The following is a 20,889-nucleotide window of genomic DNA, read 5'->3' as shown; positions in this document are numbered from 1 at the left end:
GCCTGGGCCAACCTTAGTGTGACTATGACAGTTTGTTAAGAGTGGTCAACACAGTTGGGGAAGGCTCCTGCTGAAGAAGAAGAAGAAGATGTGGGTGACTAGGGGATTCACACTCTGGGATGGGTAGGAAGAATCACAGCTTGTCTCTGTGGCCAAGAAGGGCTTCCAGGAGGCCAATGGGAAGCTGGGTGGGAAGGCAAAGAGGGAGAAGGGAAGGCTACTGGAAGGCTGGTAGGGAGGAGCAAGCTGAAGGAGGGGCACTGGCACTGCAGGGGGGTGCTGTGGCCAGGAAGCAGGGAACAGAAGGGGTGCAGCTGGGGGAGGGGAAAGGAAGTGAGAAGGTAGGGGGTTGGCTTTGCTCTGTTTGCTCTGGGTAACCTGGAAACCAGCTGAAGAAGGCTCAGCTGGACGTGTCTGAGAAGGGGCTCTCAGGCAGCAGCAGAGCCAGGGAAGAATAAAGCCAAGAGACCATCCTCTGGTCAATGATCCAGAGGAAACAAAGGCCTGAATTAATACAAGGGCATTAGGAAAGAACAAAGAAGGTGAGAAATGCTTTTTAAAAAATTAGGGGCCGGTAAGGTGGCGCTAGAAGGTGTCTGTTTTGCAAGCGCTAGCCAAGGAAGGACCTCGGTTCGATCCCCCGGCATCCTATATGGTCCCCCAAGCCAGGGGCAATTTCTGAGCGCTTAGCCAGGAGTAATCCTTGAGCATCAAATGGGTGTGCCCCCCCCAAAAAAAAATCAGAGTAGGGGTCAGAGCAATAGCACAGTGGGGTGGACATTTGTCTTACACATGGCCGGCCCAGGTTTGAGCTACCCTGGCATCCCATATGGTCACTGTGCACCACCAAGGAGTGATTCCTGGGTGCAGAGCCTGGAATAACCCCTGAGCATCGCTGGGTATGGCCACACAAAACAAAATAAAAAAATCAGATTTAGAGAAATAAAATAGAGCAGAGGAAAGGGCACTAGCTTTGTATGCAGCTAACTCAAGTTCGATCCAGCATTCCATACAGTCCCCCAAAAGCACTACCAGAAATAACCCCTGGGCATTGCTAGATGTGACCCCAAAAATTAACACACAAAAAAAGCTTTTATAAGAAAATCAGACTTGAAGACCAAAGTGATAGTACAGTGGGTAGGGCACCTCCCCTACATGTGACCATGAGAGTTCAATTCCCCAGTACCCCCAAATGGTTTCTTGAGCCCTGCCACGAGTGATCCCTAAGCACAGAGTCAGGAATAAGCCCTGAGCAACACTGGGTGTGGCCTCAAGGCAAATAAAATGAGGATTAAATATATATGACCGGCCATGACCAGAACTAACAAAAAAGTTCATTACAAAGCTATAGAGATAGTCCAGAACCATACAGCAGGGAAGGCGCTCACATTACATACAGCCAACCCAGGGGGGCAGAGTGATAGCATAGCGATAGGGCATTTGCCTTGCACATGGTCGACCTGGGATGGACCTGGGTTTGATCCCCAGCATTCAATATGGTTCCCTGAGCCTGCCAGGGGCAATTTCTGAGTGCAGAGCCAGGAACAAACCCTTAACTCAGAGAGCCAGGAGTAAGCCCTGAGCACAGCTGGGTGTGGCCCCCTGTAAAGACTAATTAATCCCACCCCAGCAAAGAGGGTCTGGAGCAGGGGCCATCACAGGAAATAATTCAAACCAGGCTGGTGATGCTAATTTGTGGAGCAAGAGGAAGAGGACACTGGAAGAGGACACTGCAGTATTTATTGGGAAATTAAGACCACCTTTATGGGGTCGGGGAGAGTGACAGCAAAGGACCTATATAGAAACTCTTCCCGGGCCTCGAGAGATAGCACAGCGGCATTTGCCTTGCAAGCAGCCGATGCAGGACCAAAGGTGGTTGGTTCGAATCCCGGTGTCCCATATGGTCCCCCGTGCCTGCCAGGAGCTATTTCTGAGCAGACAGCCAGTAGTAACCCCTGAGCATCGCCGGGTGTGGCCCAAAAACCAAAAAAAAAAAAAAAAAAAAAAAAAAAAAAAAAAAAAAAAAGGGGCCGGTGAGGTGGCGCTAGAGGTAAGGTGTCTGCCTTGCAAGCACTAGCCAAGGAAGGATTGCGGTTCGATCCCCCGGCGTCCCATATGGTCCCCCCAAGCCAGGGGCAATTTCTGACCACTTGGCCAGGAGTAACCCCTGAGCATCAAACGGGTGTGGCCTGAAAAACAAAAAACAAAAAACAGAAAACAAAAAAAAAAGAAAAGAAACTCTTCTCGCCTAGGTGGGTCTTTGACAAGTAAAAGAGGAAGCCCACTTTCTTTAGGGCAGCATTTTTCTTTTTTTTTTCTTTTTTCTTTTCTTTTTTTTTTTTGGTTTTTGGGCCACACCTGGCGATGCTCTGGGGTTACTCCTGGTTGTCTGCTCAGAAATAGCTCCTGGCAGGCACAGGGGACCATATGGGACACCGGGATTCGAACCAACCACCTTTGGTCCTGCATCGGCTACTTGCAAGGCAAACACCGCTATGCTATCTCTCCGGGCCCAGGGCAGCGTTTTTCAACCACTGTGCCACTGCACACTACTGTGCCGTGAGATATTGTTGTGGTGGTCGTGTTTCATCCATAACATGCGGCTTTAGCTCACAAATAGACCAAATCATTATCATCATTTATTATTTCATAATAAAATAATTTATTTGTGTTTATTTGATTCCTATTTAAGAGAATTACTTTATATACAGCTAATATAGGCATAGAGTTTTTTTTTTTTTTTTGGGTCACACCCAGCAGCGCTCAGGGGTTACTCCTGGCTCTACGCTCAGAAATCGCTCCTGGCAGGCTCAGGGGACCATATGGGATGCCAGGATTCAAACCAACGATCTTCTGCATGCAACGCAAACACCTTACTGCTGTGCCATCTCTCCGGCCCCCAGAGTTAAATTTTTTAACATTTTCTAATGGTGGTGTGCCTTATGATTTTCTTTTCTTTCTTTTTTTTTCATGAAAAAGTGTGCTGGGCCCGGAGAGATAGCACAGCGGCATTTGCCTTGCAAACAGCCGATCCAGGACCAAAGGTGGTTGGTTCAAATCCCGGTGTCCCATATGGTCCCCCGTGCCTGTCAGGAGCTATTTCTGAGCAGACAGCCAGGAGTAACCCTGAGCACTGCCGGGTGTGGCCCAAAAACCAAAAAAAAAAAAAAAAAAAAAAAAAAAGTGTGCCTTTGCATAAAAAGGTTGGAAAACACTGGCTTAGGGAGACCAGTTAAATCAACAATTCCCCCTTGTGTGTATACAAAATGCAGAAATATGCCCCTTCCCCAACAAAGAATACTTTTTGTTTTGTTTTGGCCACACCTGATGACGCTCAAGGGGTTACTCCTGGCTATGTGCTCAAAAATTGCTCCTGGCTTGGAGGACCATATGGGATCAAACCGTGGTCCACCCTGGGTCAGCTGCATGGAAGGCAAACAAACACCCTACCACAGCGCCATCACTCCAGCCTCCCTCCCCAAATACTTTTTAACACAAAAGCAAGGATCTGAGGCTTTAGACCCCTTCCACAGTGTCAAGTCTAAGTATCTGTAAAATCTAAACCATCAGACTCAACACTTCATAAACATAGGCCTAAACTACAAGGATGAGGCTTAAAAATGTAATCCAGAGGCCAGAGAGATAGCATGGAGGTAGGGTGTTTCCCTTGCATGTAGAATGGTGGTTCAAATCCTGGCATCCCATATGGTCCCCCAAGCCTGCCAGGAGCAATCCCTGAGTGCTGCCAGGTGTGGCCCAAACACAAACAAACAAACAAACAAAATGTAACCTTGGCCGGAGAGATAACATGGAGGTAGGGCGTTTGCTTTTCATGCAGAAGATCATTGGTTCGAATTCCAGCATCCCATATGGTCCCCTGAGCCTGCCAGGAGCGATTTCTGAGTGTAGAGCCAGGAGGAACCCCTGAGCACTGCTGGGTGTGACCCAAAAAACAAAAAACAAACAAACGAAAAAAATGTAACCGTCAGTACCAGAGAGATAGTACAGCAGTAGGTCGTTTGTTTGCCTTGCATGGGTTGACAGACCCAGGTTCAATACCCGGCATCCTATATGGTCCCCCAAGCCTGCCAGGAGAGATTTCTGAGTGCAGAGCCAGGAGTAACTCCTGAGCCCTGCCAGGTGGATCCAAAATCAAAAAAAAAAAAAAAGTCAAATAATAAAAATGTAACAATCAAAGAGTCAGGCTGGTAAGTGGAAGGGAATCCGGGGAAAGAAGCAGAGATTTGGTATTGCAAATCAGAATGTTGTATGCTTAAAAATCTACTGCTGACAGCGATGTAAACCATAGTGCCAAACCAAGAGAAGAAAATGGAGATGATGCGATGGGACAGTGGGTAGGTGCTTGCTCACCCAGAACCAGAAGAAAGCCTGGTAAGAAGACTCCTCCCAGCAGAGACTAGTTAAGGCAGATGAGGGGCAGGTGAGGGGTAGCATGGCCCCAGGCTGAAGGAGGAGCCTTCAGTGAGGAGTGAGGAGGATACACTTACGTAGCTGATGGCCGCCAGCTCCTGCCGCATGTAGCACTTTTCCACCCGGCCGTTGGACTTGTTGGGGTTGACACCATGGTCATAGATTGTAAACTTGGTCCCCATGAGGTTGGATCTAGAAGCGGGAAGAAGAGTCGTCAGGAGGATTTCTGGGTTTTGCATCCCATAGGCCATCTCGGAGCCGTGGGCACAGAAGGATGTTCGTGTGTCTCGTGTGGTACCAGATAAATGTCTCATTGTTCGTCAATGTTTCAGAGCTCTCTTCATTGATATAAGCAAGAGTGGCTGGTCCCACAGAATGTACAAAAGTGGCCCCCTCCATTAAAAAAAAAAAAAAAGAGGGACCAGAGAGATAGCACAGCAGTAGGGCATTTGCTTGCACACAGCCGATCCAGGACAGATGGTGGGTTGAATCCCGGCATCCCATATGTTCCTGTGCCTGCCAGGAACCTGAGCACTGCAGGGTGTGACCCAAAAAAAAAATAATAAGGAAGGCCCGGAGAGATAGCACAGCGGTGTTTGCCTTGCAAGCAGCTGATCCAGGACCAAAGGTGGTTGGTTCCAATCCCAGTGTCCCATATGGTCCCCCGTGCCTGCCAGGAGCTATTTCTGAGCAGACAGCCAGGAGTAACCCATGAGCACTGCAGGGTGTGACCCAAAATAAAAATAATAACAATAAGGAGACTTGGAGGAGGGATGGGCCATACTATTCCACACGTGAGGACTTTGTGTTCAGAATGACCCTTGGTGGTGCTGGTGTTTGCCACACGCAGAGCCAAGATTTCAACTGGGTCACATGACTCTCTGCCTGATGTCGAAGAAGGGAGGAGAGCTAGGTTTCCTAAAGTAACTGCAGTGACAGCAATGGATTAACTTCAGTTTGTACTGATAATGCTCACTCTACCCTAGAAGAGGGAAAAAATTAACTAGTATAAGAAATCAATAAGCTAGATCACATTGTATGGAAGGTAAAAAGCATTAACTCTATATGATCTCTCTGGCTATCCCCCCCTTTTATTATTTTTTGGAGATTTTGGGTCACACTCAGTAGGCTATACACTCAGGCTTACTCCTGGCTCTTGCCTCAGGGGTCACTCCTGGTGGTGCTTAGGGGATCACATGCGGTACTGGGGATTGAACTCAGGCTGGCCACATGTAAGGTGGGTAAGTGCCCTACCCACAAGTACTGTCTCTTGAGCTCCTAATATTATTATTTTGGGTTTTTTTTTGGGGGGGTGGGGAGGATCACACTGACAGTACTCAAGGTTTACTCCTGGCTCTGCACTCTGGGGTCACTCCTGGCGGTGCTCGGGGGACTATTTGGTGCTGAAATCTAACTCAAGTCAGCCACCTTCAAGGCACAGTGTTCTACCATCACTCTGGCCTACCCAATAATGTTTTTCAAAAAAGAAAAGACAGCTAAACCAGGCTGCACTCACCTGAGTTTTAACCGATGTAACTTAACCCTTCTCGAGATAAATCTATAGGATCCGTGGAGATAAGGTAATTGGATGTCTTACTCTTTCTTACCGCTATCTAGCTGCAAGGACAAATACCTGGAAAAAGGAAAAGATGGGTGCTCAAAAATAAAATGCATTTCTACACTCTGTTAGACCAATCTGTTTAGCGAATATTACATGTGTGCATGTGCCGTATCAGGTACCAATTAATCTTTGCATCTTTTTTGTTTTGTTTTGGGGCCATACCCAGCGATGTTCAGGTCTTACTGCTGGCTCTACACTCAGAAATTACTCACTGGCAGTGCTCAGGGGACCACAGGGGATGTCAGGAATCGAAACCACCGTATCCACTGTACTATCTCTCCAGCCCCCTCCCTGTTTTTCTGTTTAACGAATTTAAAAACCCACTTGAAGTTCCCTTCAGTCACAGAAATGCAACCACGGCTCTTATCTCCTTTTGCATGTGCGTCTTTGATCCTTGAGCTCCTTCAGGAATGTGCTCTAGCTGTGTCCCCATCTGGACCTGTCCTAGGACTTGTCTAGGGCTGGACAACAATAGACAAGCAAGGCTGGGGCTTGGAGGGGTTCTAAAATCCAGTGTGGGTTTGCTTAGCCACTTTTTTTTTTCTGTTTTTTGTTTGTTTGGTTTGTTTGGGTGGTCACACCTGGCACCTGGCAGGGGTTACTCCTGGTAGTCTCAGGGGACCATATGGGGATGCCAGGGATTGAACCCAGTCCATCCTGGGTTGCTGAGTTTGAGGCAAACGACCTGCCACTGTGTTATTGCTCTGGTCCTCTTCTTTTTTGGGGGAGAGAGAGGGTACATTCTGGCGCGTGTTCAGGAGTTACTCCTGGCTCTGCGCTCAGAAATCACTCCTGGCAGGCTCAGGGAAAACCTTTAGGAAGCCAGGGAATTGAACCAGGGTACATCCCAGGGTCGGTCCTTACAAGGCAAACACCCTACTGCAGAGCTATCGCTCTGGCCCCTGCTTAGCCACTTTTCACTGTGCTTTGAGGCCAGGATTAACTGTCTAAACCCCAGTTATTATATCTATAAGTCAAGAAATTAAGAAATATTATTTTGTGGGGGGCCAGAAAGATAGCATGGAGGTAAGGTGTTTGCCTTTCATGCAGAAGGTCAGTGGTTCGAATCCCGGCATTTCATTGGTCTCCCGCAGCCTGCCAGGAGCGATTTCATGAGCGTGGAGACCAGAAGTGACCCCTGAGCGCTGTAGAGTGTGACCCCCTCCCAAAAATAAACCCAAAAATAAATAAACAAACAAAACAAAAAAGAAATATTATTTTGTGCTATTGGACTTTTTCTTCTTTCCTTTCTCTTCCATTTCTTAAGTTTTTTTTTCTTTCAATTTTCTTTTTTTTTTTTCTTTCAATTTTCTATTTTTTTTTTTTTTAAATCATGTTGCTTTTGGTCTTCCTAAAACAAGTGTATTATGATCAGTTATGTCAACCAGGTGATGCGATTTCTTTCTTTTAAATAAATTAAAAATAAAGAAATGTTATTTTAGCGGCTCAATGGACTGAAGCATTTGCTTTTTAGGCAGGCATCCTGCTTCAATCCCCAGAAACTCCTGGCCCTCTGAGCCCCTAAACCAAGGTCCCCACCCCACCCCAATTTTCCTATTTTACAAGGTTGCTACAAAGGAGTAGAGATAATAAAAATATAAGAAGCAGTTGACACACATGATATGTTCATAAATGCTCAATAAATCATGGTTATAATATTATCATCTTAAATCCTAACCTCATAAAATCATCCAGCAAGACCCTGAGAACAACACCACGTGTTTTTCAAATTAAGGTGCCTCAAATTTATATATAAAATCACTTAGGGAATTGCTGAGATGACATCCCACTATGTGTTCCATATTTTTTTTGGTTTGTGGGCCACACCCAGCAGCACTCTCAGGAATCACTCCTGCTCTGCACTCAGGAATCACTATTGCTCCTTGGGAGACCATATGGGATGCCAGGTGATTGAAACCTGGATTGGTCTTATTGCAGGGTAAATGCCCTAGCCGCTGTACTACTGGCTCCAACCCCCAGGTCTGTTTTATATTTCCAACTCCTTGTCCTAGCATGCATTCTTTCTTCCCATGGAATATAAACAACCATTCTAGAGTAAGACTCCTTAACACACCTTTCCTACAGGCATTGGTGGGGGAAAACAATTCATTCCAACCATTCCATTCCACTTCGGTTTCATTCTGATAAAACTCTTGTTCTTTGAGATTCACAGAAGGGATAGATTTTTCATATTACCCTACAAGCATCTGGGGAAAGAACAGTTCACTTCAGCTGATGGGTGGTAACACCAGTGCTGGAGCCTCCTTACATATCCATCGACAGGGAAAATAGCAGAGCAATAGCACAGTGGTAGGTGCTTGCCTTGCACGGGCCAACCAGGATCAATCCCCAGCATCCCCATATAAACCAGAACCTGTCAGGGTCCATTTCTCAGCGCAGAGCAGGAATAACCCCCTGAGCAAACCCCAGGTGTGGCCCAAAACCAAAACAAACAAATCCCATCAGTAAGCCAAGTCCACCATGTTCTTCCCTCTGGGCTAATCTGTGTGGAGAACCTGATCTCATACCTTCCTCGTTCTTACTCTTTTCCAGGTGCATAAATAAGTGGGGAAGAGACCCCCGATCCATTCCTTTTTTGTCTCTGGTTATCCGACAGGTTCATAGTGACACCCCGAGGTGGCAGGACGATATGCGAAGTCCTCTAAATTCTCCGTATCTCCCAAGAGCTTCTCCACTTCTACCTCTTGGGCCACCAAACGGGTAAGCGCCCAAATCCTGAAAGAAATACCCGCCCATGAGCACAGGAGGCATTGCAGGCAAGACCAAAGACTTCGTTGCCAGACAACTGATTGGTTTATCCCTCTGCCTTCATCCTTTGAACAATATCAGGGAAATTTTAAAAGCTCCTGGAGTGGCTGAGGAAGCTAAGAAAGAAAGTAGCCTCAAGTCAGCTTAAGTTCTTTCTTTTTTTTGGGGGGGGGGGGAAGAGGAGGGTATAGGGCCACACCCCAGCAGCGCTCAGGGGTAACTTCAGGTTCTGTGCTCAGAAATTGCTCTGGCAGGCTCGGGGGACCATATGAGATACTGGGGATAGAACTCGAGTTGTCTGTCCGGGGTCACCGTGGTTCTAACTGAACTCTAAGATTGCATCTGTCATCTGTTTCTAACGATACTGTGACAGATTGCTGGCTGGATCCAGACTTTGAGTGTTTCGGCCTCTGAACATGAAGAATGAGATCTTAATGGTTTGCTTTCTTCCTTCCCACTGTCAGTTTCCTCCTCGTCAAAATTTAGACTGCATGAAATACCTGTCAGAAAAAAAAGAAATGTCAACTGTTGTCAACCCTTGAGGGCAATTAGAATCTGTGAAACAAAGGGATCTTTAAAATTCATCTTGCAGAGAGAGACACACATAGAGAATAGTCTTACTCCTCTATGAGTTTTAAGAAAAATAAGACATTTTTGAAATAATTCCCAGAGATGAGGGCCAGAAGGAGCGGTTCACGATATGAGGCTGACCACAAAGAGTGATGAGTGCAGTTAGAGAAATAACTACACTGAGAACTATCATAACAATGTCAATGAGTGAGGGAGGAAACATGCAAGCCTGGTGAAGGAGAGGTCTCTGGACTGCCACAGACCTGCAGGTGAAGCCAGTCAATGGCCACCTAAGATCCCAGAATACAACTGCTGGAGGAAGCTGACAGGGAGGAAGTAGAACTTGGTAACACAGAAGAGAAGCAATAGGTGGTGGGGTCTCACTTTTAAAGAGTGCAGGGCATGGGATGGGGCTGAGTCTGCAGTGAGACCCCAGTTTTTCCACCTGGTTGTGTATTCACCAGCTGAGGTTTGTGGACTTCAGATGTTGTATTGCCACGAAAGTGGTCAGGTAGTTCCAGGGCAAGGGTTCAGAGTCTGCTCAGGAAGAAGGTGATGAAGTCCTTCACTCCCATGTACCTAGGCAGAAGTTGGCTCGAATGCAGTGCAGTGGATACTGACCAGCAGCTTCCTGCACAAACCAGGAAGCTGAGTGGATATTGGAACTGGTGACCAAAGTACAGTTGAGCAGACAGGGCACTGCCTTGCATGTAGCCAACATAGGTTCAATCTCCAGCACCCAATATGGTGTCCCCCCGAGCCTGCCAGGAGGGATCTGAGTACAGAGCCAGGAGTAATCCCTAAATACCCACCATGTAAGGACATCTCCCAAGAAAAAAGACCAGATGATGCAGAAGCTAATAGACTATTCTGAAGAGGGGGAGGGGCCAGAACAGTGGCGCAAGAGGTAGGGCGTTTGTTTGCCTTACATATGCTAACCTAGGGCAGACCGCAGTTCGATCCCCGGGCACCTCATATGGCCCCCCCAAGTCCAGATACGATTTTCTGAGTGCGTAGCCAGAAGTAGCCCCTGAGTGTCACCGGGTGTGACCCATAAACCAAAAAAAAAAAGGAAGAAGAATATTTCTGAAGAAGGAGACCAGTAATTCCCCCACCCCCGGGGTCCAGAAGAATATTCAGGGGCACGTCGGCTGAGTGGTTGAGCCCCACAACACAGCACAATTCACTGGCAACCCCTCACCACCCAATCTGATGAGGCACAGTAGCTAAGAAATAAAAAAGTGTCAATGTCACAGCTAGACATGAATGCAAACTGCTGCTATGAAACAAAACAACGGTAACCGGGCAGGGCAGAGAGCAGACTAGACAATGCTCCCACACTGGCGGGATAAGCAAATAGGGGCCACTTGAAGGTTATAATCTGTTAAATTGGCACGGCTGAGAGCTTAATTAAGAAGCACTTCAATGGTGTCAGAGTCAAGATGCCATGTGTTGAGACATGAAGAGGAACTAATCCATCTGGCACTGGGAAGAAGGTGTTCCGAGAAAGACGACGGCTGCCACTTACTAGGGACATGGGTTCCCTATTTATAGCAGGGATAAATGGAACTCAGCTCAGAAGCAGGGTCTAGATCTGTGGCACTTTAGCACCAGGGCCAGGCTGACCAGCTGGCAGTGAACTTGAAAGTTCTCTTTGTTGCTTCCTTCCTATCTATCCAGACACATCTCTTTTTTTGGGGGGGTGTGGTGGGTGGTGGAGGGGAAGCACACCCGGCGGCGGCGGTGCTCAGGAGTTTACTCCTGGCACTGTGCTCAGGAAATCATTCCTGGCAGGCTTGGAAATGATGGGATGCCAGGGATGGAACACGGGTCCCTCCTAGGTCGGCCTCGTGCTAGGCAAACACCCTACTCGCCTGTGCTATCAGCTCCAGCCCTGTCCAAATTCATCGGTTATAACAATAAATGTGGTGGTGAAGTTAACAGGGAATCCTTATCCTTAGAGATGGGAAACTGAGGGCAAGAACTAGTCCTTTCCCAGCCACGTGTGGCAGAGTGAAGACTCTAAAGCCAAGCTCATTGATCTCAGAGCTCAAGCATTTTGTGTGACCAGCCCTGGCCACCCCCCAGCAGGCTGCTGTTCTCATCGTGTTTCAGGCGCCGTCTGAGCCTTGCCAAGGATGTTCTTTTTTTTTTTTTTTTTTTTTTGGGTTTTGGGGCCACACCCGGTGATGCTCAGGGAGTTACTCCCTGGCTATGTGCTCAGAAGTCGCTCCTGGCTTGGTGGGACCATATGGGAAATTGGGGGATCGAACCTCGGTCCCAAGGCTAGTGCAGCAAGGCAGGCACCTTACCTCCAGCGCCACTGCCCAGCCCCTCCAAGGATGTTCTTTTGCTGGGCTTGTCAGCTAAATAGCATTTAAGATCTAAGACAAGTGACCAGAGAGATAGCAACAGCAGTCGGCCGTTTGCCTTGCACACAGCGAATCCAGGACAGATAGCAGTTCGTATCCCGGCATCCCATCTGGTCCCCCGAGCCTGCCAGGAGCGATTTCTGAGTGCAGAGCCAGGGAGTAACCGCTGAGCACAGCTGGGTGTGCTCAAAAGATAAAACTAAAAAATGACATGTGACTTGTAGCTGGCCCACCTTCATTCAGGTACGGTCCCCTGAGCACTGCCAGATGTAAGCCCTGAGCACAGCTAGCTTCCAACACCAACTGCCCCCCTAAAAAGAAAAGAAAAAGATGACAAATGACAAAGCTGTCACTTAGCCTTTACTGCTCCTCACCATGTTTTTGAGAGAACGTCTTTTAGGTCCAGTCTGGGAACAGTCTCCATGGTGCAATTCTCATCAGCGCCTCCTTCAGTGCCCTCATTCCATTAGCTGAAGAGTCAGCGGAAGTGGACGGGAAGTTCCAGTCCAATTCCTGAAGGGTCAGCTTTCATGAAGGCAGCTGGACCATCATTGCCTAGCACCCACAAGAGAGAAAAATAGAGGAATAAATCATCAAATAATATTTTATATATAATGACTCTATTTAAAGACCATGTATCACATAGTTGACATAGCTGATCATAATACATTTGTTTCCAGGTAAGTGGGAATAAAATTATATTATTATTATTATTATTTGGTTTTTGGGTCACACCCAGCAGCGCTCCAGGGGTTTCTCCTGGCTCCATGCTCAGAAATTGTTTCTGGCAGGTTCGGGGACCATATGGATCTGGAATTTGAACTACCGTCCTTCTGCATGCAAGGCAAATACCCTATCTCCATACTATCTCTCCGGCCCCGTGCAATAAGAAAATTTGTAAAAAAAAAAAAAAAAGAAAGAAAATTTGTGAAAATTATCATATCTTGCAATGAGGTCATTAAGTCGTTGTCAGGGGATTTACTGAGCTCTTGTTGCTAGCTGATCATTCTATTACTTCTTTTTTTTGGGGGGGGGGGGTTTGGGCCACACCCGGCAGTGCTCAGGGGTTACTCCTGGCTGTCTGCTCAGAAATAGCTCCTGGCAGGCACAGGGGACCATATGGGACACCGGGATTTGAACCAACCACCTTTGGTCCTGGATCGGCTGCTTGCAAGGCAAACGCCTCTGTGCTATCTTTCCGGGCCCATCATTCTATTACTTCTTATTTTCTTATTTTTCTTTTTGGTTTTTGTGCTCTGGGCTCAGATATCATTCCTGGCAGGCTCAGAGGACCATATGGGATACTAAGGATAGAACCTGGGTCCATCCCAGGTCAGCCGCATGCAAGGGTAAATGCCCTACTGCTGTGCTATTACTCTGGCCCCACCTACACCAAATACAATATATTTTATGGGAGGGCGGGGCCACAACACGCAGCGCTAAGTCCTCCTGGCAGGCTCGGGGGGGGGGGTGGTCATATAGATGCCGAGGATCAAATCCTAGGTTTGGCTGTGTGCAAGGCAAATGTCCTACTGCTGTGCTATCACTCCAGCACCTACTTGTTACTTCTTTGGTTTCTAAAAATTAGGTGCTTCAAATACACATTGATATCTAAAAATTGGTGTATTGCTATGGGGATGACAGTAACTTTTTGTTTTTTGTTTTTGGGTCAGACCCAGCCGGGTGCTCAGAGTTGCTCCTGGCATCTATGCTCAGAAATACGCTCCTGGCTGGCTTGGGGACCACATGGGATGCCAGAATTCAAACCACTGGCCTTCTGCATGCAAAGCAAAACTCCGTACCTCCATGCTATCTCTCAGGCCCCAAGGATGACCTTATTGTGGTGTGTGTGTGTTGTAGTAGTTTTGTGTGTTTGTGAGGTTTTTGGGTCACACCCGGCAGTGCTCAGGGTGTTATTTCCTGGCTCATGCTCAGGAGAAATTGCTCCTGGCAGGCACGGGGGACCATATGGGATGCCGGGATTCGAACCGATGACCTTCTGCATGAAAGGCAAATGCCTTACCCTCCATGCTATCTCTCCGGCCCAGGATGACGTTATTTTAAAAAAATTTTTGAAAATTGTGGCCACAAACACAACCTTGGAGTCAAGGATCACAAGCACTACTGTTGATACTATGGGTTGGTTTGTGGAGGCATGGTTTTAGCTGCCAGACCTTATAAGTACAAGAACACAGGGGATGGTGACTCCAAAAAAGTCCTGGTGTTACCAACCCAAATATCAATATATCTGGAGTTTTGATCAGATTGGAGTCTCTGCTAAGAGCTGTACAGAGTGGTAAAGTGGGGCCGGAGAGATAGCATGGAGGTAAGGTGTTTGCCTTGCATTCAGAAGGATGGTGGTTCGAATCCCGGCATCCCATATGGTCCCCTGGTGCCTGCCAGGGTCAATTTCTGAGCGTAGAGCCCAGGAGAGATCCCTGAGCGCTGCTGGTGTGACCCCGTCCAAAAAAAATAAAGAAAAGTGGTAAAGCAGGGGCCATTGACTATGTGGCGATTGTGGGTAATGGATACAGCTGATGTGGCTTAGTCAGGGTTGGGGGCTTGAAACCGTCCTCTCCCTCCCGCCATTGTCAGCTTTCAGCAACGGTAAGCCAGTGACCCATAATTTTTCATAGCTTGGGTTTACATCTCTTTGAAGAACAAAGTAAGTCTACGGAGCCTTGTCAAAAGTAGACCCCGTGCTCTTTGAGTGCATGTAAGAATTAAGAACCATCAAACCAATTCTTTTTTTTTTTTGGGGGGTATTTTTTGGGCTTACACTCGTTTGAGATGCTCAGGGGTTTACTCCTGGCTAAGTACTCAGAAATTGCCCCTAGGCTTGTGGGGACCATATGGGACCGCGGGGAATCGAACCTTGGTCTTTCCTTGGCTAGCCTTATCTCTAGCGCCACCATCGCCGGCACACCCATCAAACCAATTTACTTCCAGTCTTTCCACAAACAATCACTGCAGGACCTGTTGTTCATTGTTATTATATTTCACTAATGTGAACTATACTGGATGTTGTACTTTAGAAATTTAACATCAAGGAAACAAAATCGTGTTTTCCGTAGCTCAAGATAACAATCAGACCACAGAGGCTCAGTTTAGAGATCTGCCAGCCATCCCTGAGCCTCTGAGTTGCACTTGCCAGAAGAATGGACATGTTCCACTTACACCCCGGTCAACTATGAATGGACTGTTCCTTGGCATCTAAAATGCTAGTTCTAGAGGCCTGAATATACTCAAAGAACTGGAGCTTATGCTCTACAGGAAGAGGCTGGGTTCAATTCCCAGCTCTGCTGGGCATTTCTGGAAGCTACATTTTATTGGTTTTTTGGTTTTTGATTTTTGAGCCATACCTGTGATGCTCAGGGATTGACTCCCTACGCTATGCGCTCAGAATTTCGCTCATAAGCTTGGAGAATCATATGGAGACGCCATGGGGATCGAACCGCGGTCTGTCCCTGGGTCAGCTACGTGCAAGGCAAACGCACTCCCGCTGCGCTACAGCTCCAGCCCCTGGAAGGTGCTACTATTAAGCCAGAAATTGTACCTGGGCATGGCTGTATGTGGTCCAAAACCAAAAACCAAAACAATTCAGTGGGCCAGAGTGATAGCACAGTAGGTAGGGCATTTGCCTTGCATGCCGTTGACTGAGATTTGATTCCTAGGCATCCCATATGGTGCCTCGAGCCTGCCAGAAGATATTTCTGATCACAAAAGCCGGAGAAACCGTTGAGTGAACTGCCCCCCCCCCCCCACCCAATTCAATGGTGGTAATAAAAATCAAGGACTCCTCAGGGCTGGAGCAATAGAGCAGCAGTTAGGGTACTTGTCTTATACCCAACTGACCAAGGTTCAATCTCTCAGCATCCATGTGGTCCCGTTGAGCCCCTCACCAGGAGTGATCCCTGAGTGCAGAGACAAGCATTAAGGCAGTGAGCGATGGCCAGGTGTGATCCAAACACAAAAGAAAAATACACCACCAGGCAGGATGGCATCGCTCTGAGGAGGAAGGAGATTCCACCAAAGGAGTTTGCTCCTCCACCCACGTCTTAGCTTTGGCCGACGAAAGCCCGCATCAGGATTTGGCTGGACCATGAGTGGGTCGAGGCGCTTCTTTCTCTGCCTTTTCTCCAGCAGCGCTCTCTACAAAAGGAAGAAAAAAGTCTTAACTCTGAGGGACTGCTCTTCCTTGGTGATCACAAAAACTTGTAAATTAATTTTGCTGCCTTCCGTCAAGGGAAAAACGAAGAGGCAGAATGGCGCAAGGGATTTCATTCACTTGACGAACAGATGTTTAGTAGGACTACAGAAATCAAGCTTCTTGAAAGTTTTCTCATGAGGAAACTTGCCACTCTCCAAACAAGGTGAAGTAAGAGATTAACAGATGGGAATATATTAAGCTGAGAATCTTCTGTACCTCAAAGGAAAATAGTGCCCAGGATACAAGAGCCACCCACTGGATGGGGCACCCATGCCCATGACTAAGTGTTTCTCAGGATTCTTAACTCAATTTAAATTACAGTTGAGTTTATATAAAGAATGAGTTTCTCATCCTCATTTAGTGACAATTTTGCCCACTGGTTTTGTTGTTTGATTATTTGATTTCCCCACCTTTGAGATCTGTTTTATAAGCAAACTGGTAGAAGAGTATCTCTGTATAGATTTCATGTTTGAACCAAGTTACGGGGAATGTTTGGATTTTATTCGTCGGCCCCAGATGCACCAACAATATTTTGTGGCATTGCTTCTCTTTTGCATAGGCACATTAAAATGGGAAAATACATATGCAAACAAGTTTCTTATCAAATAGAGATGGGGAACACAAATTTGGTAATGCAATTATGTAGGACCTTTTACCCTGAACAATGCATAATGATTTGGCCTTAGGCCTCAGAAGAATGGACATCACCCCACACAACGCCTGACCAATGGATACCAGCTATGAAAACAACCACAATTGTCTATAGCATAAACCGGGATCCAAACCTCTACCAGAAAAGACCTATCACTGCTTTGGCATTGACTTACTCCAAAGAGTGCTCCCTACACCCAGACGACTCGAGCAACAGTCTGCACACAGGGCAGATCGTCCGCATTGAATGGTATGCTGAAACTAGAGGATGCTCCATATCAGCCTGACATTGATGAAAGAAATGCACAGAATCCAGAATCTTTAAATATAAGAACATGATACCAACAATAGTTAAAGTGTGAAAAAAGTTTCACCGGGACCACAGAGAATGACTTGGGTTGGACAGACCTGGAAGAAAATGCCTGGAGCCCAGAGCGGTCTTATGCCAATAAACTTCTGGGGTGAGGCCTTTTGGTAATCAGGCCAAGGATTTTTTTTTTTCTGTTTTCCCCCATATTTTTCTGGACCTATGCAAACAACGGCGATTGCCACTACCACAACCTTTACTATATTTTTTTACTCTAATCCTTTAAGAAAAAAAATACAATTTACTGAACTTAAAAACAAATAACTGTAGTAGAATGCCTGTCTCGAATACAGGCAGGGGATGGGAAGGGGGAGGAGGGAATGTTACACTGGTGAAGTGTGGTATTCTGGTTGTGACTGTAACCCAACTATGATCATGTTACTTAAATAAAAAATATATTAAAAAAAAGAATGAGTTCTGTAGAGAAGAGCAATGTGGGCATTCACCCTCCTTTACAATGGTCTCCATTCCAGTTCAAATGAGAGGATTAGACCCTTTGAATATAGGGCCAGTGCAATAGCACAGCAGTAGGGCATTTGCCTTGCACGCAGCTGACCCAGGATGGACCTGGGTTGGTTCCCTGGCATTCCATATGGTCCCCCAGCCTTCCAGGAACGATTGCTGAGTGCAGAGCCAGGAGTAACCCCTGAGCACTACTGGGTGTGACCCAAAAACAAAACAAAACACTATCGGTAAGGAAGTATATTTTATATTCTTTCTGCCAACTGGACTCTAACCAAAGTATGCAGATCTCTCCAGATGGAGTAAAATAAACAAACTATTATTTCCCCAAACCTGCAAAAAAAAAAGGGCAAAACACTGAGGAACTGTCATTATAAACTAGAATAGAATGTGTTTTGGTTGGTTGGTTGATTTTGCTGTTTGGGTCTCACCAGCAATATATCAGAGTTGGCTACTCCTGACTGGATTGGGGCTTGCCCCAAGTGCTCAAGGGAACATGCAATGCAGAGGCTCAAACTCAGATCTCCAGGAGACAAAACATGTTCTTCAGGGGGCTATCTCCCAGCTCTATAACTGGGATTTTGGAGACTTTTTTTAAATATATATAAAATCTTTACTTAAGCACCATAATTACAAGCACGATTGTAGTTGGTTTTCAGTTGTTTTATTTTATTTGTTTTGTTTTGTTTTGTGGCCATAACCTGGGCAGTGTTCAGGAGTTACTCCTGGCTCTGCACTCAGAAATTGCTCCTGGCAGGCTTGGGGTACCAGATGGGAGACCAGGAATTAAACTCGGTGGTCTGTCCTAGGTTGCACATGCAAGGCAAATGCCCTACCATTGAACTATCTCTCCCCACCGGGCCCTTTGGAGACTATTTTGAATGCTAAGAATGAACATGGGGGTGCCGGAGAGATAGCATGAAGGTAAGTGCATTTGCCTAGCATTCAGAATGTCATTGGTTTGAATCCCGGCATCCCGTATGGTCCCCAAGCCTGCCAGGGAGCGATTTCTGAACATAGAGCCAGAGTAACCCATAAGCACTGCCGGGTGTGACCCAACCCCACCCCCGCAAAAAAAAAAAAAATATGAACAACCGATAGATACACCTTCAATGCCAGAAACAGTATCAGCTCTGCAATCATCCCTATAGAACTTGCGTATAATCCCTCCAGTGACCAGGAAGTTTTTTGTTGCAGGTAAGAAGCATCTATCTACCTTAAGTGGATAGAAACCTAAGAGAGAGAAGCTCCGAGAAACGGCACATCCCACCCACAGGACCATAGCTACGTAGTCGTCTTTTAATCGTTCAAGCCATCTCAACACCACCAGGCTGACTTGCTATTCTGCTGTAGAAACGGTGTTTCTGCTTGTTGTCTAGAGGAGGGAAGTCAAAGAGCTACAGAAAGTCTATCTACTAGGCCCAAGAGATAGTACAGTGGGCAAGGTGCTTGCCTTGTACATGGCCGACTGGAGTTTGATCCTAGCATTCCCTATAGGTCCCCCAAGCACTGCCAGGAGTGATTCCTGAGCTCAGTCAGAAGTCAGCGCTGAACATTGACAGGTGTGGGGCCCCCCAAAAATGGTCTTCTATTTATTGGAGATTTTCCCCTCTTTGAAGACAGACAAGCAATTAGATTAGACGCTTCTTCATAGTCCTGGGGGCTATCTAATTCATTTTCTCTGATTACCTGCTACCCTGACTGCCAGGATCAGATGCCCAGGACAAAAGTCATGGTCAGGATAGATGAACTTCACATGGCGAGGAGCAGCGATCCCACTGGAAATGCACACCCTGGTGTCCTGTTTCATCACACCCTTGTGAAAGTTTGACCCAAGGGACCCGGTTTCATATCATTTCAGCAACTGAAGTCTCACATAAGCTTGATATGCTGTGAGTTTACAAGTCTATGAAATTTGAAGGGGACATTTTCATAGTTCTAGGTGTGTGTTGCAACAACCACCAAAATTCCAGTACCATCCCACCATCTAAACCATCCTTCCTGCAGGCCTAGAAACAGTACAACCAGGTTACTTGTAAGCTTGCTTTGCACAGAGCCAACCCAGGTTCGATATCTGGGCATCCCCATGTGGTTCCTCAAGTATCACCAAGAGTGAAACCCTGGGGCCAGAGAGATAGCATGGAGCAGGGCATTTGCCTTTCATGCAGAAGAACGGTAGGTTCGAATCCCGGGCATCCCATATGGTACCCCCCCTCCCAGCCTGCCAAGAGCAATTTCTGAGCCTAGAGCTAGAAGTAAACCCCTAAGCGCTGCCGGGTGTGACCCAAAAAAAAACAAAAACACCAAAAAAAAAAAAAAAAAAGAGTGAACTCCTGCAAAGCCAGGAGTAAGTCCTGCGCACCAGCAAGAATGGCAAGAAAAAATAGAGATATTCAAATTATGAACTTCAGGCTGGTGCTACTGCTATGCAGTTTATATGCATTTATAAAATCTAGATCAGCCTACTTTGTAAGTAAGGAAAAAAATTCACAAAGTATCTGCTTATGAAAAAAAAATCAGCCAATTACCACACACCCACACCATCATCTGCTTGTATCTTATATCTACCCTCAACACACACATGACTCAAAAGTGGGGGAGAAGAGAGGTGCTGAGTTTCAGGGAAAACAATGTCACCTCATCTCTCATTTCTGTTTTATCTCCCCTTGGGAAAGTGAAGGATGTTTGAAACCAGAAAGCATTGAACAAAAGGAACCTTACCAAGTTCAGGAGGATCCAGGGAGTCAGCTAGTGAGGGATGCTTCGATGCCCTGGGTGCAAAGAAAATCAGTGCCTCCAGGACTTTAAGAATCACTTAAACTAAAGTCTAAATTTTCACCAATTCCCTGGGAAGAGAGTAGACTAGTACCACTCCTTGGAAGCAAAAGATCCAACGACAATGGGGTGTTGTAGAGGCCTTTTGGATTGGCCCTCATATTGCCTTCTAATTAGATATTTTCAATTGGTTCTTTTGGTTTACATGTTAAAAGAAGTTTCCCCATTGTCTCCTCATCTGGCAGCTTCCCCTCCAGACCTCCAAAGCAGCCTCTACTGGGGAAAAACAAAGTCTACCCTCATACCCCAATTGGCCCTTAGAAACTATGGTGTACTTTTTTATTTTTGGTTTTTTGGGCCATACCCGTTTGACATTCATGGGGTTACTCCTGCTATGCGCTCAGAAATTGCTCCTGGCTTGGGGAGACCATATGGGACGCCGGGGGAACAAAACCGCGGGTCAGTCCTAGGCTAAAGCACTTGCAAGGCAGACACCTTACCGTCTAGCGAGCCATCTTCCCATGGCCCCATATGGTGGTACTTTCACCATCGACCACTAGGTGGCATAAACGTCCCTACCTAATTCACATCCGTGCTTGGCTCAAATCCTGGGAAAGACTTCATGAAATTCAGGAGGTCAGCTAAGTGCATACAAACGCTG

At 46.6% G+C, this 20,889-nt stretch overlaps 1 protein-coding gene and 1 non-coding gene across 2 annotated transcripts in view; one reads left to right on the top strand and one right to left on the bottom strand.

Moving 5' to 3' along the window:
- TULP3 (TUB like protein 3) overlaps positions 1 to 20,889 on the bottom strand; it is a 53,169-nt gene that overhangs the window by 5,566 nt on the left and 26,714 nt on the right. Inside the window, 10 exon segments of the mRNA XM_049772479.1 lie at positions 4,509 to 4,623; positions 5,944 to 6,044; positions 8,249 to 8,259; positions 8,581 to 8,668; positions 8,671 to 8,788; positions 9,182 to 9,222; positions 9,224 to 9,321; positions 9,971 to 10,022; positions 12,257 to 12,318; positions 15,753 to 15,915. Of these exon segments, the coding sequence (XP_049628436.1) occupies positions 4,509 to 4,623; positions 5,944 to 6,044; positions 8,249 to 8,259; positions 8,581 to 8,668; positions 8,671 to 8,788; positions 9,182 to 9,222; positions 9,224 to 9,321; positions 9,971 to 10,022; positions 12,257 to 12,318; positions 15,753 to 15,915 (849 nt within the window).
- LOC126007697 (small nucleolar RNA SNORA66) lies at positions 5,289 to 5,424 on the top strand. Its single transcript, XR_007495193.1, has one exon. It is a non-coding gene; the product is annotated as a small nucleolar RNA SNORA66 (small nucleolar RNA).

This window comes from Suncus etruscus, chromosome 4, assembly GCF_024139225.1.
Source record: "Suncus etruscus isolate mSunEtr1 chromosome 4, mSunEtr1.pri.cur, whole genome shotgun sequence".
NCBI classification, from domain to species: domain Eukaryota; kingdom Metazoa; phylum Chordata; class Mammalia; order Eulipotyphla; family Soricidae; genus Suncus; species Suncus etruscus.
This window is presented reverse-complemented; position numbering and strand designations above follow the sequence as displayed.